General features: G+C 50.9%; 7 protein-coding genes across 7 annotated transcripts, besides 20 other annotated features; 4 read left to right on the top strand and 3 right to left on the bottom strand.

Moving 5' to 3' along the window:
* Positions 1-103: 103 nt before the first annotated feature.
* Positions 104-128: a microsatellite.
* Positions 105-128: a microsatellite.
* Positions 129-473: 345 nt separating this feature from the next.
* Positions 474-519: a microsatellite.
* Positions 484-516: a microsatellite.
* A 68-nt stretch (positions 520-587) lies between the features above and the next one.
* Positions 588-623: a microsatellite.
* A 142-nt stretch (positions 624-765) lies between these two features.
* ACLA_045730 (transcription factor domain-containing protein) lies at positions 766-3300 on the top strand (the record flags this gene model as incomplete). The annotated part of the gene is made up of 6 exons (XM_001271533.1): positions 766-876; positions 955-1021; positions 1133-1541; positions 1610-1785; positions 1860-2895; positions 2988-3300. 6 exons carry the CDS (start codon positions 766-768, stop codon positions 3298-3300), a joined length of 2112 nt encoding a protein of 703 aa, XP_001271534.1.
* Positions 2916-2942: a microsatellite.
* Positions 3030-3062: a microsatellite.
* A 6-nt stretch (positions 3301-3306) lies between the features above and the next one.
* Positions 3307-3332: a microsatellite.
* Positions 3308-3332: a microsatellite.
* Positions 3333-3498: 166 nt separating this feature from the next.
* Positions 3499-3529: a microsatellite.
* Positions 3500-3529: a microsatellite.
* A 53-nt stretch (positions 3530-3582) lies between these two features.
* Positions 3583-4218, top strand: ACLA_045720 (uncharacterized protein; the record flags this gene model as incomplete). Its single annotated transcript, XM_001271532.1, has 1 exon — positions 3583-4218. One exon carries the CDS (start codon positions 3583-3585, stop codon positions 4216-4218), a length of 636 nt encoding a protein of 211 aa, XP_001271533.1.
* Positions 3594-3625: a microsatellite.
* Positions 4214-4260: a microsatellite.
* Positions 4221-4256: a microsatellite.
* Positions 4222-4256: a microsatellite.
* Positions 4261-4357: 97 nt separating the features above from the next.
* Positions 4358-7182, bottom strand: ACLA_045710 (putative pH signal transduction protein PalA; the record flags this gene model as incomplete). The annotated part of the gene is made up of 7 exons (XM_001271531.1): positions 4358-4655; positions 4708-5110; positions 5181-5755; positions 5817-6711; positions 6774-6828; positions 6884-7127; positions 7175-7182. 7 exons carry the CDS (start codon positions 7180-7182, stop codon positions 4358-4360), a joined length of 2478 nt encoding a protein of 825 aa, XP_001271532.1.
* Positions 4451-4606: a microsatellite.
* A 240-nt stretch (positions 7183-7422) lies between the features above and the next one.
* Positions 7423-7450: a microsatellite.
* A 73-nt stretch (positions 7451-7523) lies between these two features.
* On the bottom strand, positions 7524-8781 carry ACLA_045700 (putative mitochondrial carrier protein; the record flags this gene model as incomplete). The annotated part of the gene is made up of 6 exons (XM_001271530.1): positions 7524-7730; positions 7781-8118; positions 8176-8394; positions 8452-8525; positions 8580-8614; positions 8668-8781. The coding sequence occupies 6 exons, from the start codon at positions 8779-8781 to the stop codon at positions 7524-7526; spliced, it is 987 nt and encodes a 328-aa protein (XP_001271531.1).
* Positions 8782-12625: 3844 nt separating this feature from the next.
* Positions 12626-12666: a microsatellite.
* A 1462-nt stretch (positions 12667-14128) lies between these two features.
* ACLA_045690 (putative sterol carrier protein) lies at positions 14129-15583 on the top strand (the record flags this gene model as incomplete). The annotated part of the gene is made up of 2 exons (XM_001271529.1): positions 14129-14622; positions 14701-15583. The coding sequence occupies 2 exons, from the start codon at positions 14129-14131 to the stop codon at positions 15581-15583; spliced, it is 1377 nt and encodes a 458-aa protein (XP_001271530.1).
* Positions 14641-14669: a microsatellite.
* Positions 14642-14666: a microsatellite.
* Positions 15584-17104: 1521 nt separating the features above from the next.
* ACLA_045680 (uncharacterized protein) lies at positions 17105-17627 on the top strand (the record flags this gene model as incomplete). The annotated part of the gene is made up of 2 exons (XM_001271528.1): positions 17105-17239; positions 17322-17627. The coding sequence occupies 2 exons, from the start codon at positions 17105-17107 to the stop codon at positions 17625-17627; spliced, it is 441 nt and encodes a 146-aa protein (XP_001271529.1).
* Positions 17628-18369: 742 nt separating this feature from the next.
* Positions 18370-19055, bottom strand: ACLA_045670 (uncharacterized protein; the record flags this gene model as incomplete). The annotated part of the gene is made up of 4 exons (XM_001271527.1): positions 18370-18479; positions 18543-18614; positions 18682-18895; positions 18954-19055. The coding sequence occupies 4 exons, from the start codon at positions 19053-19055 to the stop codon at positions 18370-18372; spliced, it is 498 nt and encodes a 165-aa protein (XP_001271528.1).
* Positions 19056-19115: the final 60 nt, after the last annotated feature.

The raw sequence follows: 19115 nt of genomic DNA, 5'->3' as shown, positions 1-19115 counted from the left end.
AGGGCGCGTGGGTTTCCGGTGGTTCAACCCATTCTTGGTTTCTTGATGACAATCCAGGCACCTCGGGACTCGAATTGAGGATTTTGACTAGCAAACGTGGTGAAGAGAGAGAGAGAGAGAGAGAGAGAATATGAGCCAGTCTCCGTCTCGAAAACAGTAAGACGCCATGAGGTCTGTAGTAGGGGTTCTACCGCTGCACTGAAAAGGTGTGCAGGCCCTAATTAGGCAGTTACAGTAGTTCTTCTATGACAAGGTCCGTGATGAACAAGTCTGATCATCATTGTTTCCTATATATAGATATCTATTCTCTTCCTCCCCCGCGGACAGAATGGAATGGCTTCCCCGGATTCCAGGTACTGGTACTGGTGGTACACCAAAATCCTTAACAGACCTGCTAGTCCGGCAAGTACTGGTACAACCGTCCAACTCCACATGTATTTTATTTCCCCGCATTTTCTCCGGCAAGTGTGAATATAACCAGTATAGCCAGTTATAGCCAATAGCCAGTTATAGCCAGTTCGGCCCTGGTTCATTATTAGATGAGACTAACTATGGTCTCTTCTACCTCGTCTGGTCTGCAGATTTCACTTTCTTTCTTTTCCTTCTTTCTTCTTTCTTTGTTTTCACTCCTTTTGCAATCTTGGTCGACTATTCTACTCCTTCTCCAACCCCCTCCCCTCCCCCCCCAATGTCGTGAGATATAGCCTATACTGGATTCATCCTTGTCTCGGTGCTGGTTCTACAATCCTCATAACCCCCCCTACAATGTCCTCCGTCATCTCTCGTCCGGCCGTCAGCATCAATCGACTTCCCCCCCGTCGTATCCCAGCTGAACCGCGCGAGTCCATGAATTGCAAATCCTGTCGAAAGCGCAAGGTACGCAACCATCTATCTAGTGCATAGTGCCTAGTGCCTGGTTGCTTTCTCGACTGTCTGGCTAAACCCCCCCCTTAGATCAAATGCAATCGCATGCGCCCTAGCTGCGAGGCCTGCAGGGTCTTCCAATGCCCGTGTATCTACGGTACAGCCCTCCAGTCTCCAATTCTCTAGGACTTCCCCTCTCCCCTCTCCCCCAACCCCCCGTTCCCCGTGCATTGGGGAAAACGGCTTCGCCTAACCGTTTGTTCCTAAGACGCCGTGCCCAAGAAACGTGGCCCCAAAACAGACGTCCTCGAGGCCTTGCTCAAGCGCGTCGACAGCCTCGAGAAACGTCTCCAGGACGAGAACAATCATCCTATCTCCCCCTCGTCACCACGCATCCCGGACAAAGAACCCCCGGACCTGGCCTCCATCGCCTCGACCGTACCCCCGCTGCCGGATCCGTTGTCGCTGTCCCGTCCCTTTGCGAACCACCACCACCACCAGCCGTCCTCGCCTCCCGTGCAGCACTTCGCCTTGCCCGATGCCGTCCTCGACGCTTACCTGGCCCGTATCCATGGCAAGCCCTACTTCATTCTGGACGAGGCGGCGACACGGCAACGCCATCAGTTGGGTCAGCTGCCCGTCGCCTTGTCCATGGCAATCTATGCCATCACCCTACGGTATGTTCAGCTGGGTGTTAGTGTTTTGCTTGGCGTACCCTTGCTGATGCTGGTATCCGATGCTGTAGGTATACAAGCTCCTCCAGCCCGCCTGACCACGTCCAGATGGCCCTGGATTATGCCCTACAGGCTCGTCGGCTGGTCGATGTCGATCAGCCGTCATTGGACGGTTTGCAGGCTCTGCTGCTCCTCTCGCAGACTTATTTTGCCCACGGGTTGGGCAAGAAAGCCTACATGACTTTTAGTACGTTATAACCCCCCCCCCCAAGTTTGATGATGGGTGTCTGACTTTTTGACTTTGACTGACCCCCCCAACAGCCAACTGTGCCGCCATGACTATCGCCCTCGACCTCTACCGTGAACCCCCCAAGAGCCTCCCCACGTCGGACCGCGAGATGCGCCGGCGGCTCTTTTGGGCCGTCTACATCATGGACCGGTTCCTGACCTGCGGCTCGCGACGGCCGGGTTTCATTGCCGACCACTCGGTGGTGCTGCGCCTGCCGGCCTGGTCGCCGCACGCGGCCAGCCTCAGTGTCCCCGGCGAGCTGTTCAACACCGTGGGCCCCAACATCCAATACTCGACGGATCCGCGGCGCAAACCGGCGGCCACGGCGTTGCTCATCGACATCACGCGCATCCTCGGCATCACCAACCGCTACCTGGCGGCGGGCGGCCCCAAGGGCGACTCGCACTTCCCCTGGCACGCGCTGTCCAACCTGTCCAGGATCCGCCAGGCGCTGGACGTCTGGGCCACGGGCACGCAGGACGTCTTCGCCTCGGTCGAGGCCCTGTTCGGCCACCCGGAGAGCTCGATCCTCCTGCTCAGCAAGCTCATCTACCACCTCGTGCACTGCCTCCTCTACCGCCCGTTCCTGCCCATCGACCTGCTCGAGCTGCGCGGCACCGGCCAGCACCAGTCGTGGCAGATCGAGGCCACCCACCTGTGCTTCTCGCACTCCAACGCCATCGCCGAGCTGGTCGAGCTGGCCCGCCGCGCCCCGCTCGTCGAGTGGCCCGCCTTCGTCGGCTACTGCGTCGGCACCGCCGGCACCGTCCACGTCCACGGCGTCCACTACAAGGGCCGCGACGGCGAGGAGGTCTTCTCGTCCAGCGCCGACTTCCTCGCCCGCGAGATGCACCAGCTGACCTGGCTCGGCGCCTCCTGGGCCGGCGTCCAGCACCAGCGCGACATGCTGCAGACCGTCTACGCCTGCCACGCCGACCTGGTGCGCACCCTAACCAGCAGCCCCAAGCGCTTCTCGCCCGCCGTTTTCCACCTCGAGGATTTTCTGGACCGCTACCCAGGCTTGACCACGGATGGATCGCATATGCGTTTGGTGGATATGGACGATCTGTACGTTTCCCCTCGAGGCCCCTTTCCTTTTCTTTTCTTTCCTTTCCCCCTTATTTTTTTTTCCCCCACCCGCCCATGCTAATGGCCAGTAGACCCCAGTTCGACCACTCCCTCTCCTTCGATAACAGCCACGCTTCCACTTCCACTTCGACTTCGACTTCGACTTCTGCCGCCGCCGCCGCCACCGGTGCTGGTCCATCCATCATGACGCCCGGCGCACAGTCGCAAGCCAGTTCGACGCATACCACCGGTGGGAGCGGCGACACCAGTGCCAGTGCCAGCGCTAGTGCCAGCGAAAAGGACCCGTTTCTGAATCTGTTGGAGCAGCTCGCGGAGAACGAGCAGAATGCGGCGGGGGGGCCGAGCGAGCTGGATTTCTTCCTCGAGATGGAGGAGAAGAGTTAGTAGAGTTATATATATATATATATATATATATACTATGATGAAATTATGATACCCTTGTTTTCTACCTTACCTATGTTCCCATGGGAGTTTGGTAGAGATAGATAGGTAGGTATTCTTCCGAATGATCCCTGGTGTGTGGTGTGATACCAGTACGTCATGGACGGATATATATGGATGGCCTCCGTATATCCCCGCACTCCATCACCATCACCATCACCATCACCTTCACTAGATAGCTCGAATCTCTACAACCTATAGCCTGTATAAATGCACAACCAAACAATGCCACCAAACACAGACACGGACACGGACACGGACACGGACAACGCTACAGATAAATACACCCCACTCCTCACCACCGCCCTCACCACCCCGCGCTCAACCACCCGCCCAGACCAACCCTCCCCACCTCAAACAACCCTCCTGCACACCCTCGAATCCACCCTCCAATCCCAACCGGAGGAAGGAAAAGAATCAGCCCTCAGCCAACAAACCACCGCCTTCCTCGCCGCCTATCCGCATGGCTACCCGCGCGCCCAATGGCAGAACCTCATCTCCTTCCTCGCGTTCGCGACCAAGGCGCGCCTCGTCGCGCTGGAAGATACAGCCGTGCGGATGCTGCATGCGGCGCTGGAGCGGCATGCCGACGAGGAGGAAGGTGACGGTGAGGGCTTGCGGGTGCTGATTTCGTGTGCGGCGGTGTGGGCGCTGGTTATGGGGGAGGAGTTGTGGGAGCGGCGTGGGGTGGGGGATGAGTATGAGCTGGATGGACAAGGGGTGGGAGAGGAAAGGATCTCGAGGGAGACCTGGCGGCTGTGGATTGATCGGTTCCAGTTTGTGAGTTTGCGCGAGGATCTCGATATCTCGACGAGGGAGTTGGCGGCTGGGGCGGCCGCCGTGATGCTGCGGGTGGGATGAGGGATGATGGATGATGGATGATGATGATGATGATGATGGATGGTCTTGTCTTAGGGATCTTGTTTTTCTTCACTTCGTTCGCTCGTGTATATCAGATAATCCTATATGTACTATATCCAGGCTCTATGCTTCCTTGCGGCTAGCCAAATCGAATCCCCTGGTTGGGATCCCATTGCCCCGGCTGTCCCCGGCCGTTCCCAAACCGGATCCCCATCTCGGGCGACCACATCCCCGGCGTCGGGACCGGCGGCGCCACCGGGGCCCGCGTCGGCTGCGGCGCCGTCAGCGGTTCTTCCGCTGGTCGCGATGGCGGCGCAGGCACTGGCGCCGGGGGCTGCGGTTGAATCGGCTGGGCCGGCACCTGCGGCAGCGGTGCTGGCTGACGGCGAGGCTGCGAGATATTCAGCGAGGCCATCGCTGTAGCGCTGGCGATATCACTTTCTCAAGTCAGCAATCGGACAAACCCCACCTCAACCAGACAAAACATACCTCTCCAGCTGGCTCGCCTCCATGCGGCGCTGGTGCACAAATGCCTTGCAGTCGTCGCGGAATCGGCCCACAATCTTCGCCAGATCGTTGTAGAACTTCCGTCCCACTTCAATGTTCGAGATAATCTCCTTGTACTTCAGATATCCGTTCTCCAGCTCCTGCAGCGCTCTCTCCCGCTCCTTGGTCGAGGCATCCCCCTTGTGCGCTCGCGTAAACGCCCGGTTGGCTTCGCGCACCTGCGCCGCAATCTGATCCTGATCATGCTGCTCCTGCGCCACCATCTCCAGGTCCATATCATACAGACGGAGCTGCTCCTCAAACAGTTCCTCGAACTGGCTGGCCTGGATCGGCTGCATCGGGAACTCCCGCTCCAGCCGGGCCGTCTCCTTCAGCAGTGCTTGGCCTGGGCAAGTCAGCAACATTCGGCATACAACATTCAGCAAATATCCCCGCTCCGCCCGTAGTAAACGTACTGATGTCATCCGCCCGCGCTTTCTCCTTCAGAGCCTGTGCCCGTCGTTTCCGCTGGCTCTCCAACCGACCCACCTCGCTCAAGCACGCACGTAGTCGGACCAATTCCCGCTCGACCTCCGGTGTGATCGCCGCGCGCCGGCTGCTGGGAACATACATCTCCAAGTCCCGATTCGTGCCCGTCAAGACTCGGAATACCGCCTCCGAGTCCTTCAGCTTCTGCTCCACCAGATTGTCGCTACTTTGCGCCGATGTGAAATACCCATTGATCTCGTTCAACGTCGTGTACAGCTTCGGCGCCGCCGCTTCAGACGTCTCCCGGTGCCATCGATCGGTTCCGTACTTTCGCCGCGAAGCATCGTCCTCGGCCTTTTCCGCGGCCAAGAGCTCCACGCCTTCGTTGTAGACCGCCCGGTCGTTCGTCTTGACCCGCGCCGTATCCTCAAGCGACCTCCGTAGCCGGTATAGCCCGTCCTGCTGTCTCATCTCCTCTGCATGCGACACAAGCGTCGGGGGCAATCCGAGCGGCTTCTCCAGTGCTTGCAATGAACCCGGCAGGTTAAGTGACGACAGTAAACTATGATAGAAAAAGTCAGCTCCATCAGCTTCATATTTTGTAAGTGTTAGGGTAGACGCACTCTCGGAGCTTGTCGGTCATCGTCTCCAACTCCCCGATGATTGTCTCGTTAACTAGCCGGTCGCGGCGGTCCGAGTAAATGCTGGCCGCGATGTGTACTGCATACGGCACTAATTTCGCAAACAGTGGCTGTCCCAGGGGCCCATTCTCGCCCAGCATGGAGATTGCATCCGTCACCTGAGACGGTGCCTTGGCCGCGACCATGCACGCCCGGCCGATGAGCTTGAGCTCCGATTTGGGCGGCACCGGGTTCAAGTAGATGACATCGTTGTCCTTGGTCGCCCGCTTAAGGTCCTCCGTCACCCGGCTCTTCAGGCCATTGAGATCTCCCAGCACCGTCCGGTTGATCCAGCGGGACTCCTTCAGGGCCTCGTTGACACATGCCTCGCTGTCCCGTAGTCGCGCGACTTCCTCGCCGTACTTGCGCTTCTCCAGGCAATCCAGCGACTGCCGGTACTGCGCCGCCGCCGCAAAGTGATGGTGCTTGGCCGTCATGTGGTGGATCCACTCCGGGCTGATCGCGTTCGATTTGACCGCGTGGTCGCCCGCCTCGGCGTAGAGATCAGACACCTTCGCCGCCAGCCGCGCAATCGATGCATCCTTCAGACCGTCCTTGACGGCCTTTTGCCAGAAGCACTCCTGCGCCTGGGCCAGCAGGAGCTGCTCCAGGCTCTGCAGCGTCATCTCGTCCATATCCTCGGGGGGTGATGTGCGGAGGTCCGGAAGGATGTCGGTGCGGAGGTGCGCCAAAACTCCTGCGGACTGGCAGAAGTAATTGCATGCCTGCTTCAGTCCATCAGAGGTTGTCCGGTTCAGCGAATATGCGAGCTGCGAGTACAGTGCGGCGAGGTTGAAAAGGATATTTGCGAGTTCGAATCGGATGTTATTCTGCGAGACTGGACAGTTGTCAATCCATGACAATCCATGTCAACCCCATTGTCTTAGGTCTCATACGTACCAGGCCTTGATGTATTGAATCCAAATGCAGAGTACCACGGAAACTCCACTCCAACCTATTCACTCATCATCAATGTATGTTGTGGCCTGTGGTATCGAGTAGACACTCACATCGACTGGAAACTTCCCTCCGAGCCATTTGAGTTGTGCTGCATACGTGACCAGTCGACTTGTCCCACTGACATGGGGTTCCTGAACGTTGATCGCCTCGTTTCGTAGTCGATCAATGATCAGGAGATCCTCAGCAAACATGTCCGGACGCTGGTCATATTTGGACGAAATGTACTGCGTAATGGCATCGGACAAGGAGACGGCATGCGAGCGCCGAAATGGGACCTGGAGGATATTGCTGGTCCTAATTAGCACAGATCGTCAGTCTAAAGGAATTCAACTGGCACATACGAGGCCATTGTGGTGGTTAGTCGTGGACAGACATCGGTTGGAAGAGTGTCCGGACTTTTTGTTGACAAGAAACACCCAACCCCGCCTGGCAACGGGATGACGGTCTCGATGCCTGAGGCAGCCAAACCCTCATATTCTGTATGATTATTGCAAAGTCAAACCACGAGGTCATAAATCCATACATCATTCTGTATTTGCTTACGAGCTTCTAGCTCTTGTAGTTATGTACTCAAACCTATTCCATGCAGAGAAAGAGAAGAAGAAGAAGAAGAAAAAAATGCATCATCTCACTACGCCCAAAGACCAGCTTCACCTGTGCAAGCATAGACCAACAATGCAATAACCTCCACTAGCCGTCCAGCTGGTTGATCCGCATCTTGATGTACTCGAACATACTCAGCAAAATCATGTTGTTCACTCCGGTCCGGATAAGGATGATGGACAGGCCTTTATACATGCTCGATTTGGAGACAGCTTTCGACGCCTCGCCCACCTCCTTGGACTTGCCAAGCAGAACGCTCTGGGCGCGGGTTTTTCGGGTATCGAGAGGATAAGTCTGCTATCATTAGTTTCCGGTTCTTCGCCCCCAAGGCAGGTCTGACCTACGCAAAACCATGGCACGGTGCTGCAAATGGCACCGGCAATCATTGGACCTCCGAAGGGAGACTTGTCCGGGCCAAGCTCCTTCGCTGCGACCTGCTTCACGGTCTCGTAAACATTGAAGTATAAGCCGGAGCCGATAGTATCGCGCAGTGCGTGGAGGTGGAACCCTGTATATAGACCGCGGAAACCATAGCGACGAATGATCTGCCTGATCGCCTCAATAGTGCCAAGGCGAGGTCTGTTACGTAGGGAGGGGTCCGCGACGGCATCGGGGGACGCCTGGGCACGATTGGAAACTAGGACAGACGTCTGAACGACATTCTTGGCCAGTTCAAATGGGCCTGTACGGGTTCAGAGTTTAGCCAAATTGTGCAGAACGTTGAGAGTGAAGGTCTTACAGGCAAGTGGGGAGGTAATGAGACCCGCGATACAGCCGGCAGCGGTAAAGGTGAATAGGGTCGACGCAGTAGGACTGCTGCCCGGGGTGTTATAAATGGTCAGAGGAGCCTCGCCGGTGATTCGCTCAACGAACTGGGAGATCCGATGCTTGGCCGCGTTATATGTAGAGAAGTTCACAACACGAACTGCCGTGACACTTGCCAGAGGTGGTAGCGCTCCTAGGAAGTCCACGAGTCAATCATCCGGCCGTAAATCCATGGATTGACTCTACCCACCAGCGACGTAACCGCGGGGTCCCTCGGTACGCCAGAGATAGCGGATACATTGGAAGACATTTCGAAAATTGTGCCTACAGCAGCCCGTTAGTGGTCTTCGGCACTCAGGAAGCGTCAAGTCGACATACGTCTGCATACGCGTTTTGATATTCTCCAGGGGAGTCTTGACAAGCACAATCAGCATTTCTCGGATCGACCAGGGTTCGAACAACCTACCACAGCGAGAGTGGCGCAGATTGTTGAAACCCCCGAAGCCACCTGGGTCTTGTATTTTTTCAGAAGTTTGTTGCGGGTGGCATCATCCATAATCCAGGAATTGCCCGCTGGCATTATGACAGTGGAAGATCGTGGGGGCGCAGAGGCAAAGGGAGCATGTTCAGAGTGTTTGTCTGTAGTCATTCCCGAAAGTGGCCCATTTGGGGCGGAGAATCGAGGAAGCCTGGGAAAAGATGGTTGCTGAAGCTCTGTTGGTTATATTCGCAGAATGCAGCGTCCATAAACATTCAGGACCGGAGGCAGTAGGCGGGGGAACCTGATGGAACGCAAAGCGGTCTCTCAAGGCGCGAGCAGACCGTTCGGCGTCCCACAATTGTCCATGAAGCAGTCTGATCAATCGGATAGGCGGTTCTCTTTCGCCTTCGAGGAGCTATTGCTGTCAATGGCGAGAGAGCAACAAGGAAGAAGGATGCGGCGGAGCTTCGGCAACGGAAATTGTATCCCTAAGAGAACCAGCACAGTTCGGTCCACTTTCTGGAACGTGGTAGCTTCGAGGTAGCCGGTATATCACAGATTCACAGCAATCAAAGGATCACGACGAACGAGGTAGAATCGATCGCACTATCGAACCAGCGACAAGTTCCGATCAGCACTCTCCGCGTCGTGCTCTTGGGACAAGAGACTATGTATTTCGAAGGGGAGGGCAACAGGGCTCGCACTTACCTCCTGTCATGTAAGGTCCTCTGGAAATGCAAGAATACCAGTATACGATCCCCGACCTACAGAAGACGAAGGAGAAGATCGTTTGTTACAAGGACAATCAGTAGTAGTAGTAAATGACTAGGTAGTTTAACTACTCCGGTGAGGTTGAGTTATTTCCTCCCACCACAAACTAAACGCTGCTAAACCTCAGAAATCGGGCAGGCAATCCAGGCATGTGGGCCGTTCTGTGGTGGACTGGTGGTGGATCAGTGACTGGTCGAATCGGGTTAGGGGCACAACTACAAGCTCAGTGACGTCGTCGTGAGGCAGCCAGGTGCTCCGCGTTTGGAGTGCTCGTGTGCTCTGAAGAAGGGCATTGTCACCTCGTACGCATTGGCCATGATCTCAATTCCTGGTCGGTGGTTATGTAGAGCAGCAACCGTCCAGAAAGAACCACAACATGCTTAAACAACCAGCTATGGAGCAGGGAGCTACCGATGTTGCTAACTTGGTGCTCTTGAAAATAGTTAGTCAGTTAGGGATTATTGTTATTGTCGACTGCTGCTAACCACCCTAAGCTCAAATAGGTAACCCACTAAGGCAGACTGGCCAGTGACCTTGTCGATGTGGCTGTCGTGGCAAGGAGGATGCTTCGGACCATACCACTCCGGTGTTAGTGGCTTCTACCCCGCCCCATCAGGAGGTAATTATGGTTGGCCAGAATAAAAGAAAAGGATGTGGCTCCACACCTCCATCCACGAATCCCTGAGCATGGATCATACCACGATGCTTGTCATTGGTTAGTGGTTGCCCATACCAGAACGGGAGGATCTGGTGCCGAGCGTCAGGCCATTCCTCATTCAACCATCGTTGCATACTACAGTACTCTGTAGTTGTATGATCCAGCACTAGGGTCCTCGAAAAGTTGAAAAAAAACAACATTTTCTTTCTTTCAGAATTTTCCAATGTTTTTTTTTCTTTCCAGCAGTTGAACCCCCCTAATCCAGTAATAATGCCAAGACTTTTTTAACTAATCAGAGCCCCTGAATTTCACTACCCCACAGAATTAGACTAATTAGAATCAGTAGCTGATAGGTGCCTTATTGCCTAGGAAAGCTATATATATGCTCTGAGAAATAGTAGTAGATTTTACCTAATAACATTAAAATATATATCTTTGTATGTAAGAAATTATTAACTTCCACTACTTACCACCACCACCACCATGGGAAATTCATCTTCTGGGTAACAGAATAAAAATTCAGCTGAATTTACAGCTATTTATAATCTTTACCAATTAAAAGGAGTAGGCTTCCATATAAATTTATATGTGAAATCACTTAAAATACTTATAGATGCTTATCTCCTAGATTCCACATGCCCGCTGCACCTACTGCCCTGATTTTAATTAAAATTTTAATGTGACCCACCTGACTACCCATATATCTTAATGTATTAGATTATAAGAAGCATAGCATTAAAGAAGATGGATAAGAATATAAATTATTAAATGAGCATCTTTAACTATTAAAAAGTATTAACTTCTGAGATTAATCAGTAGTTAGGGATAGCTATCTTCTATGATGCCTACCCCTTTTATATATTTTTAACACCAGGAATAGCATTATTTCTCTAAGTATTAAATCTAAAATACTCCCCTCCTTCACCTAAGACCATGGCCACTACTATACTAGATTTATGCTATAGCTTCATCTAGATAAAGCTATTCCAGTAGCTTTAAACCACACAGCATCTAAATCTTACATATAATAAATTAATAAATATTTATAGAGAAAGAATCATAAGCCTTAGCATTAATTCATATGGATCTAGCTACTTTCTTCTAGCAGAAGATATATTAGATTAAAGCTTAACTGCCCATATAATTTCTATGTAGATTAAAGATCAGGTTAAAAAGCTCCTTACTAAGCTAAATAATAGGCAGAAGATATAGAAATTTATTAATTCTCTCTCTATAGATACCCCTTCCATGATGAAAAGGGTATAGGTGATTCTATAAGCTAAGCTAGTGTTTAAGAAGACATTCATAATTCCCTGTAATTCTTATAGGCTTCAGCTAGTAATCAGAGATCTACTAAATCTTCTATCTATTAGTAGGCTCTTTAAATCAGCATCTTTAATCATGAGGTATTTTAAGAAATCACCTCTGGATTAGGTGATCCTTCAGTAAATACAGAATCAGCAGTTAGATTCTATATTAGATTCCACATTAAATTCCATGTTATATTTACTTATTACAGCTGTGGTAACTCACTGGGGATCTCAGTATAAGATGCTTTAGTTAGTAATGCAGAATCAGGAAGCTTTAAAGACCTTTATTAAGGGAGATAGAGGTGATGTTAGGAAGATCTCTAAGATTCTCTGCTAGCCAGGCTTCTAGGGTAGTCTTTCTGATCTTCTTAGCATGCTTAAGCTATTAGATAAAGTAGTAAGAAGCTCAGAATCTCAGAAGCATAATCTTATACTAGTAAGTATCTTATCTGCTTTATCTATATCTTTTACTAAGAAATTAGATAACATAGTAATAGCTAGATATCTAAGAGCACCTATCTAGTGAAAGTAGAACTTCTATCTTTTATGATGATATACTCTTATATATCTAGCCTCTAGCAGATCATGAAGATTTAGAGAGCCAGTGGATGAAGTACTTTAACCACTAGCTTATACCTATCTACTAGCTTAGCTACTATCTACACCCTAAGACCTTAAAGGCACAGCTTCTACCATGTCTTATTACTGATTTACAGAATGTAATCTGTGAGTATAGTAGTGAGGAAGCTGTGAAGTAATTTAGATTCTTTTAGAATAGGGAAGGAGTATTCTTTAACACTAAATACTAGAAGAAGAAGGATCCTAAGTAGTTCTAGCTTACAGCAGTGAGATTCTAGATCTACTAAGAAAATATCTATGGAATACTAACTCCCTTACTCTTTAGAAAGATATTACTCTTAAAATTAGTATTCTAGCCCTCCATCTCTACCATATAGTCATAAATTCTGTTACCTCTGAACAAAGCTTCTTAATCATGAATCTACAGCATATAAAGATATGGAATCAGATGAAAACTAAGTGAGTAAATTAAGTGATATTCATCTATATAAATACTCAGAGTCTTCAGCTTAGAGGCTACTCCCTACCCGCCAGCCTACACAAAGGCCTAGAAGATAGAGATAAGGAGCTTATACAGCAGGGAGCAATCATACTTGATAATATAGGGTATGCCCTAAGCCAGGCCGCCAGCAAGGTGGCCGGCGCCAGCGAGGTGGCCAGCGCCAGTGAACCCCCTAGTGGTGGTGAGATCCCTAGCGGCAGCGAGGCTGGCAAGCAGGTGAAATCCAATTAGATTTTAGGGAAGCAAGCGTGGGAAGAATAATCATTTTTTTGATGGAATTGAAATTTTTATGGAGGATGTACAGTGTGGACTTCTATGTCAGGGATAATTTTATATTTTACTAGTAAAATATATGGGCAGTGAGAATCAGCAGGAGACATTTTACTAGCGTGTAAATTTCCTCTGGAAAAAAAATATTTTTCTTTCTGAAAAGATGTTTTTTTTTCTGGAAATTTTGGAAAAATGGAAAGAAAATATGATTCCCTATCCAGCACCCTCCAACTAGTGCTTCATCAGTATTACTTATATAGGACTATAGGATATACTGTGTACGGAGTAGATAGATACTTACCTGGCTATGGACAAGGATGAGCTTCATGAATAAGTATTCAGTGAGGCAGGGTACAATTAATCTACATGGTCATACAATAAATACACTTAACCCAATGCTGTTCTGCTCTTTTGATGGTCAGAATATATCAAACCGATCGATCAAGTAAACATCGATCCATGATGCTATCATTGACAATCTTCAGTAACTTACAATCCTGGTCTGATAATGATACAAGTTCTCTCTATCTGGGCACATGGTCTAAGGCATTGTTTGTATATCGCCTGTCACCCGGATTCAAAATCATTGGATAGAGTTCAGTGATGATCCGTCCATCATCAAGACTTGTCATCAATTGGCTGAGATGGAGGACGAAACTGGGGACTTCTTCGAAGGTCCAAGTGTCTTGGTATCTTCAAGGAACTCCCTAGGTAGTGAAGCACAGACCCATGTCCCTATGGGTGTCATATCCGCCTGTCCATCTTGTGCATATATATATTATGAATCATGCCTGAACTGTTCAGTGAGCAGGAGTATTGAGAGGACTCATCAAGCAGACACAGTGTGAGATATATCCAACACAGCTACCTGGAGGTATTAAAGAACAAATCATGAGCACCAGTTCTTGACAACTTGGACAACTCTAATCATCTAGTGTTCTTGAGTGATATTCCCCTTTCTTTATGGCATGAGTTGAAGAAGCTTCTTGTGCAAATATTGTCATGTAAACCAGCACAGAATACAGATACATCGCTTCCACCCTTTATGCACCATACAACGGGCAACCTGCATAGTATAGTGCATAACAACCAACCCCCGTACTTTAATAACCTCGGTCGCAGGAGCAGCTCGTCCCCCGCAATTCATGGACAATCAAATAATCAATGCATTAACAACCTTTCTCCGCATGCTAACAGCCCTCCATGATCCATATGCTTCTTGAGCTGGGGATGTTATATTGAATGCACATCTCCTCTCCGCTACACCTCTGTTTCAGAGTCGACTAATCTCTATCCATTCAAGTTTCAATCAACACCCCCATATATTCTACACCATAACCCAATTCAAGATCAAACATGGGAAAGAAACAAGCAGCCCCCGCCTATGTCCTAGGCGTGGGCATGACCAAGTTCATCAAGCCAAGGGGCAAAGTCGACTATCATGAACTTGGATTCGAGGCCGGTGTCAAGGCCATGTTGGATGCGCACATCAACTATGACGATGTCGACCAGGGTGTCGCCTGCTACGTCTATGGCGACAGTACTTGCGGTCAGCGTGTCTTCTATCAATTCGGGTTGACCAACATCCCCATCTACAATGTCAACAATAATTGTTCAACTGGCTCAACTGGCCTGGCCATGGCTCGTACCATGGTCTCTCACGGGGCAGCCGACTGTGTTCTCGTGGTGGGATTCGAGAAGATGAGCCCTGGAAGCTTGCAGTCCGTCTACAACGACCGTGCCAATCCAACGGGTCTCTTTGGCACGATGATGGCCGAAACCAGAGGCGTGACCAATGCTCCTGGTGCGGCACAGATGTTCGGCAACGCGGGTCGTGAATACATGGAAAAGTATGTCAACTCTGTCAGTTTTTATTTTTATTTTTATTTTTATTCTTTCAACTGAACCAACCCACTAATGATTCAAAGGTATGGGGCTAAGAAAGAAGACTTCGCAGAGATTGCTCGCATCAACCACGAACACTCCAAGCGCAACCCGTACTCCCAATTCCAGAATGAATACACTCTTGAGCAGATTCTCAAGGCACCGATGATTCATGAGCCTCTTACAAAACTTCAATGCTGCCCGACTTCCGACGGAGCCGCTGCCGCTGTGATTGTGTCCCAGGAATTCCTGGATGCTCGTCCCCATCTCAAAGAACAGGCCATCCTAATTGCAGGCCAACAAATCGCCACTGATACACCTACACTCTACAACCGGAGTTCAATCGATTTGATGGGCTTCGGGATGAGTCGCCTCGCTTGTCGGGCCGCCATCGCGGAAGCAGGCGTCAACGTCAAGGACATCAAGGTCTGCGAACTGCACGACTGCTTCTCCGCTAACGAGATGATCACGATCGACGCGCTAGAGCTCTGCGAGCCCGGCAAAGCGCATGAGATGGTTCGTAACGGCGACATCACCTACGGTGGAAAGATGGTCATAAACCCCTCCGGCGGTCTCATCTCCAAGGGCCATCCACTAGGCGCAACCGGCCTCGCTCAATGTGCAGAGCTGGTTTGGCACCTGCGTGGCTGGGCCAACAACCGCTTGATCAAGGGCACCGACGCAGCCTTGCAGCACAACCTTGGTCTAGGCGGTGCCGTGGTTGTGACCGTGTATAAGCGGGCGGACAGAAAGATTGCAGCCGCCGTGCCTTCAGATGCAGTTGGCAAGATTACAGGCCTTGGGTATAACCCAGCTGTTGAGGCCAAGGGCTTCACTCTTGAGCAAGCCAAGTCGGTCCTGAGCAAGAAGCATTCCGATGCATGGGCGTTGGGTGATACCCAGGAAAAGGTGATGGCTCGGTTCTAATTAGGTGAAACTGCGATGCTGCTGTTCTGTATACCTCTAAGAGCGTGAATACCATTACTTATAACATTGCTTTCGACAATAGACTACCTCGGAGTAAGTACTCCGGAGTAGTGTCTCCGGGTGTCGGCTGGAAGTTTGACCGCACACCGCTTACATAAGCCATCAACTCCACCACAATAAAATCTGCGTTTCTCCTTCGATCCTTTTTCCTTCCTCACTTACTTCGACAGGTCTCCAACATACCCTTGTTGATGGATTGTTTTGTCCGTCAAAGCTTCCGTTCCGTCTACAAATTATAGAATTGAGACCGAGAGCGATTATCGCATGCTCGTTCTAATCCCAACACCTGCCAACTTGGTACGAGGTTGTTGGGTTCGCTTTTGAGCATACATGCTTTTGGATTCCATTTCGATGGATTCCCATCAAAGGACAAATGTCGTTTGAATCATAGTTATCCAATTGGATACGGAGTCATATCATATCATATCTGATGGATGAATGCATGCATTCATTGGAATGCAAGTCCAGACGAGATGAAGATGATCATTCTCAGGACAGTTTCATCGCAGAACTTGCTCGCCCAACTAACAACAAGTCACCATAATAATACCTCTCTACATTCTATACTCGATCTCTTGGCATATTCGAAGTCTCGTTCGTCGTCTCTCCATGATATTCGAGGTCAAAATTCATGCCGATAATGAATCAACATCTTGTTGCTTTCGACCTCCCTCGTGTTGCGTCCGCTGTCATATTTCTTCATGGGGCGGTACGTGTCAAAAGAAGGGAGGTACATTCCAGTCATTGCGATTTACAGTCGTGGTGGAATGCACCTAGATATTAGAAATCAATCAATACTTATCTATCCATCGATCCTTTGTTCGCTTCGCGCGTTTCCATCAAAGCCTCTAGACGTCTTACCGAACGGCATCCACGTAGGATAAGCATCTCTCCTGAATGTTTTGATCCAGGATGGCGTAAGCCTGCTACGTAATCTGGCGCAGTTAAGGACTGACACGGTCGTCTTCATAGTCTGTCTGTTCTGGGTCGGAATGCAGATCAAGCTTTGAAGCTTCCGTGAACCAATGTCGTCGCGCCCTGTCGGGCTGTATAGATGAGCTTGGTTTCTCACTCCTTACTTCCTTTCAAGGCACATTGCTAATGCACAAAACCAGGTTACGCAAAACACCACTTCCTTGAGAAGGAGTCTCGCGAATCATGAAGTTGGAGGCATTCCTTTCCCCTCGATTGACACGCAATATAGTCCAGTCATCAAAACTCCCTATCTCACATTCCCCATCCCTTCGTCAGAACGAGATGGCTCTATAAAAAAAGGGCCCTTAGCACCTGGATGGCCGGCCTCACCTTTCGAACTGTCTCTCACTTATCCTGCTCCAAAGCATTAACATCGCGAGCCAGAGGTTTTCCGGCTGTCCACTCCTTTAGCCTCAACACAGCGCTTTCTGTTCTTCCCATTCTGAAATCAGAACCATACAGCATCCACATTCATTATCACCCAAAATGGCTCGTTTAAGCTTGTCCTTTCTGGCTCTCTGCTTCTTCTTGGCCCTCATGGCCTCCGCCTTGCCCGCAAAGCGTGACAGCACCGATCTAGACGCCTCCGATGCCATCCAAACCGCGTTCGATGCTCTTCAGGTATGTCCCCCCTCCGCTCTCCTCAGCTCCCTTTCTCCCCAAAAATAGCAAACACCCAATCTCACCATCCATTCGCATCAAGGCCATGGACAACGTGAAGGAAAATATCAAGACCCAGACTGAGAAAAAGAAGGATGATGCCTCGGCGGCGAAGGCAGCCCAGACAGAAGACAGAACTGCCACGGCCGAGCCCGTGCCCATGCCCGAGTCCGAGTCCGTCCCCTCGCCTTCGCCCTCAAGCACGGCCGCAGAGAAGCCCGCGCCTGCTGCCAGCAGCTCGGCCGCGGCCCCGGCGGGCAGTGCGCATGCCTCGGATAACTTCCTCTCCAAGGTGCCCATCTTCGGGCCCCTTCTCGGCGGTGGGCAGGGTCTGGGAAGCATTCTGTAAGCGGTTTGGACGCTGGCACGGTGGGAGCGTTGGAAAGAGTTGGTGGGAAGAGGGGTGCATTTTGGCTGTGATTAATTAAAGGGGCTGTTGAGAAAAGGTCCTCTCGTTCATTTCTTATGCATTGACCCGGGGTGTTTTGGGAGATACTGGTCTGGTCGGCGGTTCTGATAAATCCTTGATAATGATACTATTCTATTACACTTGACTTGACTTGGATCAAACCGGATCAATGCTGTCAGAGGTTCGGCAATAGATGCTCTTCTAAGTGTTCCGGTTACTCAAAGCACAATCGGAGAATGAATCTTGACTCTGCCAATAGATAACCAGCACATGTCGAGACACTTGTTCAAGCTTCGACTATGGTAAGCATGGGGTATCTAAGGTCTATTGCGACTGTATGTACAATTTGCGGTGCATGATGATGCTTTCTCACCTGCGCGTGATCTGTATAATATAGTAGATGATCTGCCCTCACTGTTCGTTGCGTCCATCGCGTTCAGGACCTCGGGCTGCCAGTCCCCTCTTGTGTCGCGCTCCCCAAGATACCCTCTGACAGCAAAGACAGGGGCGCATGTCCACGGGACATGTTGTGCATGATATCCCGTGCGTGATGGATGAGTCGGGGGACCAGTCGGCTCAAACAGTGCCTGACTGCATGCGAGACGTGGTGTCGATCTTGGCCTTTGACAATATGATTTTTTTTTTGATTTCTCGGGGGAATTTTCCTCAATCCGAGGCAGCATCAGGAGGAGCTCGTATTCTGATTTCCGCGCTGTTGTCCTTCATAGAGACCCGTGTAGTACCCGGCGTAATACCAGGCCATCATCAGGTTCTTGAGCCCCTCGTCTTGAACTGTAGGGAGGTTCATTAGTTTCGCCAAGTTCTCTTGGGGGGATGGGGATCAAAGCTACGTACCCTGTGCTAGAGCCGGGTGTGGCATCGCAGGCGCTCCCGCGGGCGCAGCCTCCGTCGGAGGGCGCGCCTCGTCTGTGGTCTACAAATCACCCGATGAGTAAATCTGGAGGTATCTCTGGCGGCGAGGTCTCGCGAGCACAGTCACCGGGCGCACATACCTTCATCACATCCTCCTGCGCACTTTGCTGGGACGTCGCCGCCAGCGGATTCACGTCTGCTGCGTCCATGACGCCGCCACCGGCTGCTGTATCGGCTTGCGGCTCCTCCGCATGCTCCATCTCGCGGTCTGCGGCTTCTGCCTCTCGCAGGACATCTTCGACGTTCTCGCCCTTGGCGTGGATGCTGTGGTAGAGCTGGATAGGAGGATCAGATCGATCTGGATGGATTGTCACGTGGGGAAATGTAAACTACCTTGTACTCTTCGACCGCTTCGTCCCAGCTCTGCACGAGGGCGGAATCATCCCATATCTCTTCCTGTCTCAGTGCGCGGTCTGCATTCTTGTTCTTGCCCATCTTTTTTTTTATTTTATACAGTGCTGTAATGTAGCTAAATCGATTGGGGAAGTGGAAAGA

Source organism: Aspergillus clavatus, genomic scaffold (assembly GCF_000002715.2).
Source record: "Aspergillus clavatus NRRL 1 1099423829800 genomic scaffold, whole genome shotgun sequence".
Lineage (NCBI taxonomy): Eukaryota > Fungi > Ascomycota > Eurotiomycetes > Eurotiales > Aspergillaceae > Aspergillus > Aspergillus clavatus.
Note: the sequence above shows the minus strand (reverse complement) of the source record. Positions and strands in the feature narration are given on the sequence as shown.